Below are 10435 nucleotides of genomic sequence, written 5' to 3' on the forward strand. Positions count from 1 at the left end.
GTTATTGTATACTTTATATGATATCCAGGGGTAGTTTCTATGGTCCAGAACATTCTCTTGTAAATGAATCTTTGTGATTCAATGAGACTAGCCTATATAAATAAAGTTGAATGAATCACCCAAAAAGGGTCAGCTACAACCAGTTTGGAACTCTAAGCTCTGGTGGGATTAAAAAAAATATGCTTTTACAGAAACAACAAGCTCTACAGTCCAAAGCCATACACTGTAATATGTGTGAGGAGAAGCCAAATCAAAAAATGGAAACTGTTTTAAAGCTTGCTCATTTACAGCTTGATTTTGGTTCCCATAAAGTTGGCAGGGCTCTATTCACTTCACTCAGAGTATTACTGGTAACATTCCTGTCTGTGAAGTATTACCACATAACTGGACGCATGTCTCAGTGCTTCATTGTTATTATTGCAGGTGCCAAAAAGAAGGAAGTTCACAGATAGTGATGCAGAACAGAGCAGAAGGAACAAACACTTTGTGTCTGAAAACACTCAAGGCCCTGATTGGTTTCAACTCTTTTTCATTTGGACATCCCAGCACATAAAAAACAATTTGAATTGGTATACTTTAATAAATACCTACTATTCTAATTAAAATTGATGTGTTATCTGTGTCATTTAAAATTGGTTGAAAATGGCCAAATCTCAACATGATTATTGACTCACCCAATTGATTTTATAGAAATAATCTTAAAAATGTAATTACTTTTTACTTAATACGATGTACTCTATGACTCTTTAGTATTCTAGTCGTCTGATCTCATAACTCAAGATGATCTCAACACACAGAATACTTGTCCTTCATCTTTTCTATGGTTTGTGCACAACATTAACTTGTCATCTTTTTTGGGCATTACGGTATATTGTACTGAGAAAAGCATTGGTTTTTGTTCTTGTGTGCCTCTGTGAAGATGTTAATCAGAAACTGAGCTGTGAAAAGGAAGTGGATGTTCTTGTTGTGCCATCACCTTGTAGACAGAGACCTTTAGGGTCTGTAAGTTGTTTTTTTTTCATAATTTTGCAGAAGTGAATCTAACTGGTCAATAAGATGAACTTTTATATACAGTAGTTCATTAGCTTGGTTAGCAGGGGGCAAGAGTTGCGAAATTGTCTGGTTTAAAACAACAACTTGTATTTCCCAACAGGAAAATTGTGCAACATGACGTTGCATTTGTTTCTTGGTGCCTTCCTGTGTTGGTTTTATTCATTAATGCTGACAAAGGCCTTTTCTGTTTCTTCTGAAACAGGCTGATGAAGGAAAACACATATGGACAGTTAATGGTTTGTGCTACCTGCTCCCGTTTATCTGATATTTCATCATTGCTTATGTCAAAAATGTACCCAGTCAGTGTTGGTTAATTGGGTTTACCTAATCATTTTTTCTTTTTTCTTATTAATTACTGAGTGATTTCAGGTAATGAACAGGAAAGGTCTGGTTTGATTATTACATTTGTACAGTTCTGGTTTAAAGAGAGGACGCTCACTCTGTATGTTTCTTTGTTTTGTATGTTATTGGTCACATCTGCACTGTGTCTGTTGATCAGAGGGTGTCAATTGAGGAAGTGTGGTAGATGTGAGAGGATGTCAGGTGTGGCAGAGAAGTGTGTGAGCGGTAGTGCAGGATGTGTACGAGAACAGAGAGACAGCGGTGAGGTGTGCAGTAGGAGTTATAGATTGGTTTATGGTGGAAGTGGGATTACGTCAGCGATCAGCTTTGAGCTCCATGTTGTTTGCATTGAAGATGAACAAGCGTCCGGCAGGAGTCCCCATGACGTTTGCAGATGATACTGTGGTCTGTAGTGGGAGTAGGGAGCAGGTGGTAGAGAGCCTGGAGAAAAGAGGAATAAAAGTTTGTAGAAGCAAGACAAAGCATGAGTTTGCATGAAAGAGAGAAAGTGTCACATTGAAAGGGTCAAAATCTTGTGGATGTGTTTTAAGTACCTGGGGTCAGCCATCCAAATTAACGGTTGGCACAAACGAAAGTGAGGAAGAGAGTGCAGGTGAGGCGGAGTGGATGGAGACGAGTGTATCAGAGGGAGAGCTGCAAGAGTGAAAGGGAAGGTTTGTAAGGAATGAGACCTGCTGTGATGTATGGTTTGGTGCTATCAAAGACAGAAGGCAGAGCTGGAAGGGGCAAGTAGGAAAATATTACAATGGTTTTTTGGGAGTGACAAAAATGGACCGGATTAAAAATGAGGACATCAGAAAGACAGCTCAAAGTTGCGCAAGGTTGGAGACAAGTTTAAATCCGAAAGGCTTTGGTGGTTTGGACATGTACAAACGAAGAACAGTGGATGCAATGGATGAGGAGTGTGTGATGTGAAAAGAGGAAGACTAGGGATGCACGATATTGGATTTTTGGCCGATATCCGATACGTCAATATCTTAAAACTTATTTTGCCTATACCAATTAGGGGTGCACCGATAATTGGCCGACTGATTTATCGGCCCCGACTTCCTTAATTTTGGGAAATCTGCCGATAATTGCATGAGAAACCAATTTTACTGATTTTTTTATTTATTTTAACAATTGTCTGAACTTCATTTATATTTCAGAGCACTACCTCATGGCCAGTTAAAAAAGTTTGTATTGTTTCTAGGATATTGTTCAAGGGTACGTTTTTCAGTAAAATAATATTGGAAAATTGAAGGTGCATTGTGACCTTATAACACCTGACAGTGTCGCTTAGAAAACAAAATCGATATCGGTCAAAATCGGAATTGGCAGTTTCAGACTTTTTAGAAATCGGTGATCGGCCAGAAAACTGCAATCGGTGCACCCCTACTACCAATACTGATATTTTTTTCCCCTAGACCTACTCACAGAGACTACATAGCTTTCTCTGCTGTGGAGTTAAAATACTACATTATTCTGCATGGTCTTTGTCAGTTTGGCCTGCTACCAAATGCAGATGCCACAAAGGAGCTGAAAATGATGCTTGGATTATGTTTAATGCCAAATTTTGTCACTGGGTTGTCATACAAAAACAGCACCTTATATTTTGTACATATATATATATATATGTATATATATATATATATATATATATAGGGTTTATATATATATATATATATATATATAATATATATGTGTGTGTGTGTGTGTGTGTGTATGTATGTATATATGTATATAAAAGCTCCTTTTATATCGGTGAGTTATTTTTATGGCATGGTCGATATACAATATTTAACTTTAACGCAAATATTGGCCGATACCATGCCGATAGTATTGTGCATCCCTAAGGAAGACCACAAAGAAGATTCATGGATGTAGGATGATAGGCAAAGGGTTTGTGTGACAGAGGAGGATGATGGTAGTGTTGGTGGTTTTAGGCACAAACCAAAAACTTGCACCTTAAGCTAATGGGTAACTCTATTGTCCCTAGGTGTCAGGTGAGAGAGTGTGAATGGTCGTTTGTCTCTGTGTCCCTGTGATGGACTTGCAGTCCGTCCAGGGTGTCCCCACCCATGGCACAGAGACTGTTGGGATCTTGTGTCCTGTGGGCACAATGACCCCAAACTCACCCCGTCAAGGCTTTAACCCTGCACTCTCTGAGGAATGTGACCTCAGTGGAGGTTGTCTTGTGTTTGGAAGATGGCAGTGTTTTTTTTTTTTTTTTGTCTATCAAATCATCTGGGCCACTCTTTTCTTGTTGCCTAACTAATCCTGACAGCAGTTTGAGTAGTTGAATGGATTTTCTCTGGGTTGGTTAGCATCAGTGATAAAAGGCAACCATGTAATCAGAGGAATTACTCTATGAAAAATGGTTCAATCAGTTTCTGATAGCTTTTATTGCAATGTTATTTAGTAAAAATGTGTAGAAACTTGTGATTCCATATTTATTTTTTTGGTTTGTTCCAACAGATTACCTTCTTTTTCTTTACCTTAAAATTTTAAGGCTTCTTTCATACCTGCAAACTTGTCGCTTTTCAGCTAAATTTGCCGATTTCAATCAAAAAATATGTCATTTTTGAAAATCATCTAGATCCAAAGAGGGTTTTGGTTTTTTTTTGGGGGGGGGCGGGGGTGTCAGAGGCTTGGTAGGTGGCATAATTTCCCATTCACTGGACTTACATAGCACTACGTAAGTCGCAACCTGTGTTTGCAACAAAGCTCACCCTAGCTCGTAAGTGCTAAGCTAGCACAATTACGTAGTGCTAGCATAGTGCTTTGTAAGTGCCGGCAGTTGTCGACTGGGGAGGGGGAGTGTGTTAGAGAAGCAGAGCACTATATCTGTAGCATCTTAGCTAGCACATCTGTATTGTGTGCTGCAGCGCTAGCTTTGCCCTACGTATTTAAGACACAAGTTTTTACTATTAGCTAAATGCTCTGATATATTTGGTTTTATGGTTGGCTTGCTGCTGCTGTTGCTTGTTGATTTTTTTGGTTGACACCTATGTGTGTCCTAAATAAATTAGGAGATGTTATATGTCTTTTTTACCTGAAGCTTTTGGTCTTTTCCCCTAATTTTTTTCTTGGAGTATACCAGAATGCTTAATTTATACGACGGAGTTTAGGGCCACGCAAAAAAAAAATAATTACATTGCCACGCTAAGAAAAATTTTTTCTAAAGCCATAAAATGATGAGAATAAAGTCGTAGAATTATGAGAATAAAGTCGTATTACGGTTCTCGTTTTTTTTTTTTTTTTCACAAGTCAGATCCACAACGCGATCTTTCAATCAATAGAGTAGGCGTGTCAACAAATAACCAATCTGAAGCTAAATACTCCTATATGTGAGTCGCTGGGTCTTTCCAGCCTCTTTCTGGCATATTTATTGAAGACCTCTAACAGCGCTGCACGCACACAGTTTCTCTCACTGAGCGTTTTCAAACGGAAACAAAAACGAAAGTCATGACGTAATGACGTCACGCATATGCATCCCAGAAGCAGCATACAAAAACACAACAGTAGGTGGCAGTATTGGAACACGTTTTGAGTAAGAGTGTCAATAACAATAAAGTTGAGTAAGAGTGTCAATAACAATAAAGTTTAACAAACATTCTTCTTTTTACCACAGTTAAAATGTGGTACAGTCTGCTTTATCGTGTCGGAGTTCATTCTCATTTAGCTTCGAATTGGTCATTTGTTGACACGCCTACTGAATTGATTGACAGGTCGTGTCGTAAATCTGACTCGTGGAGGAAAACAAATGACTGCTGTTTAAAAAAAAGTCTCGTACAGCTTTATTCTCATAATATTAAGACTTTATTCAACTTTATTTTCGTAATTTTATGGTTTTTAATTTTTTTTTTTTTTTTTGCGTTGCAATTTTATTTTTTAAATTTTTAAATTTTTTTATTTTTTTGCGTAGCCCTAAAGCTCCGTCGTAAATTTACATGTTAAAAATTGCAAATCTTCTATGTGTGTGGAGGGGGTGGAGTTCCTGTGTGCCCCCACCCAACCTCCACTACAGGCACTAGGTTTGTCACCTTTCTCATCCCTTGTGAGTTTGCAGGCATGTTCTTTAAAGCCCAGACAAGGAGGCAGAACTTTTAGTACTGATCTTGAGAATGTATGTTGTACCGAGAAAAACTTGCAAATCTAAAAAGTTTGGTTTAATGATGCACATTTTTGTAAACTAAAATAAATTTTAAACTGTGTGACTCATACTTTTTTAAATGAGAGTTCACCCACATTTTTAAATCCAACTTTCTCTCAATCAGCTCTCTGTCTACCGTCTAACATGATGATGTAATTCAAGGAAATAACAGAAGCCAGCCATGTGCAGCTCCTTTCAAGTTCAGTCATTTTATGCTTCGATTTCCACAGAACTGTACACGCGAAGGAATTTAAAAGATTTAATAACTGAACTTAAAACTTCCCTGTCTTGTTTGTCTTCAAAGATAAAAACAGTGTAGTAGGTGGATTTTGTTTTTCATGAGCTGAAAGAGCACACAGATGACCACTTCCATTGTTTAAGAAGAAATACAGCAGAACTGACGTTGTGCTCCCAGTAATCACCCATCATCAGCAGCTCGTGTTTTCATTGATTCATACTGATCTGCCGTCAGCTCTTTAATTTTATTCTGCTGCCAAATAAAAATTATTTTATTATTTTTACTGCCAATAATAACCAGCATCGTTGTCTCTGACAGGTATCTGCATCAAATGTGGGAAAGGTGTATACGGGGCCAGCCAAGCCTGCCAGGCCATGGGGAACCTCTATCACACAAACTGTTTCACCTGCTGCTCTTGTGGTGAGTAGAACCATCAAATAAATGACAGCACAGCAGCAGGCATGTGCTCCGTAAATGTAGACGACATACCCGACCTGAATTCATGTGCGCCAAACATTTTTGGGAGCATCTTTCACGAGCTCGTGTTTCAGGTTACCGATAAGAAATGTTTGATGACGCAGCATGATTGTGCACTTGTAGCACAGTCAGAAGGAAGTGGATGATGTTTTTCTGCTGTCTTTGTGAATCTCACGGTCATTGCGATACATTGTTGCTTCTTCACTTCTGCCTGATGCAATGTATAAATCTACCTTTAAGGCATTTTTATCAAAAGGAACAGGTATCACATGCAGTGAACAACCAGGGGACTACATTGAAATGCTTTACACTTACGGCAGTCTCCGTCTTAAAACGTACCAAAGTAGCTAAAGTTCGAATTCATTCATGCATGACAAGAAATTATTCATCTGCACAGTTTTTAAAGGCCTGTAGTAGGCCTGTCACAATAACAAATTTTGCTGGGCGATTAATTGTCTCAGAAATTATTGCGATAAACGATAATATTGTTTGAAATTTGACAATAGTAATTATTGTCAAATTTAAGAAGAAATGTTGGTTTGTTTTGTGTGTAGTACATTTTTTGACCACTGGATGGCAGTATTCATTCAACCTTTATTTAGGCAGGTTAATCCCATTGAGCCTCGAGGACTCATTTACAAGAGAGACCTGATTTTAACAAAGAATGATGACCACAGTGGATAACAACAACAACAATAGCAATAGACAATCATAAAAGAGGCATACAGATTTTTTTTTTTTTTTTTTTTACAAATTAAAATAAGATGGCAGACAAAGTAGCAAAAACAGTTAGATTATAAGGCGAATGTAGAAAACTAAAAATAGGAACATGTCTAGTATAATATAATAATAATATGTCTAGTGTAAGACAGTTTGAACTGATGGATGGATAGTGAGGGAGCGAGCAGCATGTCTCTAAGAAAAATGGGATGGAGGCCTCTTGACGTGACATGGGCTGTCTCTCCTTTTTTTCCGGTTCTGAAAATGGCTGACGCTCGGTGTGGTTTGAGCTCTTTAGCATAGCATTTGTCATACAAAGCTTTTAATGATTTTTTTTAAAATCCGTAAACCAGTTCTCAGCTTCTTTTTGCAGAGAAAAACTTTTTACACAAAGGCACGGGTTTCATCCGTGAATTTTGGAGCTTCAACAAGACGAAGGTTTTTCCCTGAGGTCGGCCTGTTAATTTAGCTCGTAGCTTAGCTTCTCGGCTTAGCTGCTTTTAACGATCCAAAAACGCAATTTTGGACGGTTAAAATGGATTTTAAAGAGAAAGGGAGGGGTCAGTGAAGAACACCGTTGAGCCTTTTGTTGTCCAGTGTCTTCAGTAGAAAGAGAGAGACATGATGAAACAATAAAACTGATAAAAGAAAATGAGGTTGATAATTTTCATTTATCATGTGATCAATTGATTTATTGCTGATTGTGACAGACCTAGATTCAAGGTTCTTTGTTTGTCATATGCACCACATGTGGTACATGTGGTGGAACAAAATTGTGTACACAGGGTCCCAGTTACATCCAACAAAAGTATAAAATGTAAAAGAAAAACAACATTTAAAGCAACACTGTTGCTATTTTAGGAAACCTTGGTGTACCCTTTAACCATAATGCTGCCCATCCCTGTCAAGTTCTGTGGCGTAGGTATGACTTGTCAGTATCTTACCTGCAGGAGACAGCAGTGAGAGGGATCTTGGTTTGGAGATTCGGGGAGTAGCTCTCTTGAAGGAGCTGTAAGCTGAGTCAGAGCCATTTAAGATCAAGATTCCTGATTTTGACATGACTCAACTCATGGGTTGAGTTATTCTTGCAGTTCAAGCTGTCACTATAATACATATTTTTACACCTTGTCACTTTTTAATGAGGCAGTTGTTTACATTGTCACTATTTCAACATCTCTATTTCATGTAGCTGTGTGCACTGAGGCAGCTTAGTGAAATCTTGCTGCTGATTCCTGCTGATTTTGTTCCTCCAGTTTATCCCCCCACTCCCCCCAAAAAAATAAAAATCACCAACTACAAAATGATAAAAATGAGTGATTACAAAAAGACAATAATGTACTCTGTTTTTTTTAGGTACATGAGGATTGGATTATACAGAGGGCTAAATTGTTGGTAGCAGACACCAAACTATTTCTGGCCGATTCAGCTGATCAGAGGTTGGGTATTTTTAGTTGAGAGAGGAAATTTGCTCTTAAATAAATCTGCTTTTGAGCAGCTGTTGCCATTTCTGAAAAATTCCCCTTGATTTTCCACAAAAAACAAAACAACCTCACTTTGACTGCTTTATCGCTGCAGGTGAGATCCTGACAACTAGATTTCACACAGCCCAAGTTCAAACATCGTCCTGGTCTTTGAGGAACCAGAAGTAACCATATTTGGACTAAACGATAAAGCTGTACGCTCGAATGAAAACAAACAGTTCTGAACTAAGCGCTGATCAGGAGCGGATGTAGCTAATGACTTCAGTGAGAAATGAACTAACTCATAATTTAACTGTTTTGATATTTTTAAAGTTACTTAGTAATTTAAAAATATCATTTTCCACATGTTGCTGTCAAAAGCTGTGCTTAAGAACTGCTTCAGTGTTGTTTCATGAAATGTGCTTATGGGGCGGCTGTGGCTGAGTGGTTAGAGGAGTCGTCCTCCAATGCAAGAGTTGGGGGTTTGATTCCACCAGCAGTCACTGCCGAAGTGTTCCTGGGCAAGACACTGAACCCCTCATTGCCTCCTATGTGTGTCCCATGGGTGTATGAATGTGATAAAGCACTGATTAGTCTTTGTACAGATCTAGTAGAGCGCTGTATGAATGGGTAAATGAGGACATAGATTGTAGTGTGAAGCACTTTGAGTATCTTGATACGATAGAAAGACGCTATGTAAGTACAGTCCATTTACACTTACATAGATGCATCTGTCAGTCTCATCTCTCTCTTTGTCTGTTTACCTCATGTCCCTCACTAGGGCTGTAAATCACCAGCTTTACCACGATACAATATTATACTGATTTGTTTGTATGACAATATGATTTTTCTCGATATCACAAAGTCTGTCACGATACGATTTTGATTCTATTCAATTCACAAGTCTGCGATCGATATGTTGTGATATCAAATGCCCATCTCATTTACATATAAATACATTTACAAAAACAATTCAAATATGATTTAACCATTTTATTTCTGTTATTACAGGCACCAGGCATTTAAATAATTAAAATAAATGACCTGTTCAGTATAGTCTCACATTTCTCATGTTTAAGTGCATTTTTTAAACCAGTTAACTTCAAAGTGCCCTGATTACCTTTCAGTTATAAAGAAACAAAAATAGACATTGAGCTTACATAACATGGATATCAATGCTGTGTTTGTTCTTCAGGTGAACGGACAAATTTATTGTTTCCTGAGTATTTTAACTCACACTGGCACCTGTTGCATACGACATGAGTTTTGCCTGTTGAGCCGTTCTTCTGCTGGAATCAAAAACATTTCCACGGAGTTGATTTAAATCCAGCAGGAGAGTGAATTTCATTATCTGTGTTTTCTGCCTCGTCTGCCATGTTGCTGAGGCGGCCGCAGAGCGCAGCCGCGCACGGAAATGGTGACACAGACGTGCCTTGGGAATTTCAAAATAAAAGTGTACTTTAAAGATGACGATATGAATCAATGTTTTTGTTTTGCCACAATATAATTGAATCCTAAATCATTTAATCGATATATTGATTTAAATCAAAGCATCGTTACACCCCTATCCCTCACACACTCCAAGGAAGAGCTTTGCAAAGTAGGCAATGCTGTGCAGATTTCAACCCTTCACACACACCCATTAAGGGACTTAAAAAGCAGGGAAGGGAGAGTGTGGTGATGTTATGCTTAGAGAGCATCACTTTAGCCACCTCTTTTTTTTTAGGAGTCTTTATTAGAATCAACAGCTTGTTTTTAGTGGTGGTATTACAGTTAGAATACAAACATTTGCTGTTTTTTTAAAAAAAAGGAAAAAATATTTCCGTCTGGAATCCACTTTGTAAAATATTAAGAGCATCCCTCCACAGCAGCAGTGAGCTCATAATGCCTCAAAGAGATGAAATGCTGGCATGTTTTGATCTACGAGACAGTAATTAAATATGTTCTTTAGCAGAAAGCACAGTGCAGATTGTGTGCATCTATCGGTGT

General features: G+C 38.1%; 1 protein-coding gene across 1 annotated transcript in view; it reads left to right on the forward strand.

Annotated features, from left to right (window-relative positions):
- The window catches only part of LOC119430147 (WT1 interacting protein), a 50462-nt gene that overhangs the window by 12714 nt on the left and 27313 nt on the right, over positions 1-10435 (forward strand). The window contains exon 2 of the mRNA XM_037697586.1: positions 6108-6209. Within this exon, the coding sequence (XP_037553514.1) occupies positions 6108-6209 (102 nt within the window). The remainder of the gene's footprint in view (positions 1-6107; positions 6210-10435) is intronic.

Source organism: Nematolebias whitei, chromosome 2 (genome assembly GCF_014905685.2).
Source record: "Nematolebias whitei isolate Nwh7 chromosome 2, NemWhi1, whole genome shotgun sequence".
Lineage (NCBI taxonomy): Eukaryota > Metazoa > Chordata > Actinopteri > Cyprinodontiformes > Rivulidae > Nematolebias > Nematolebias whitei.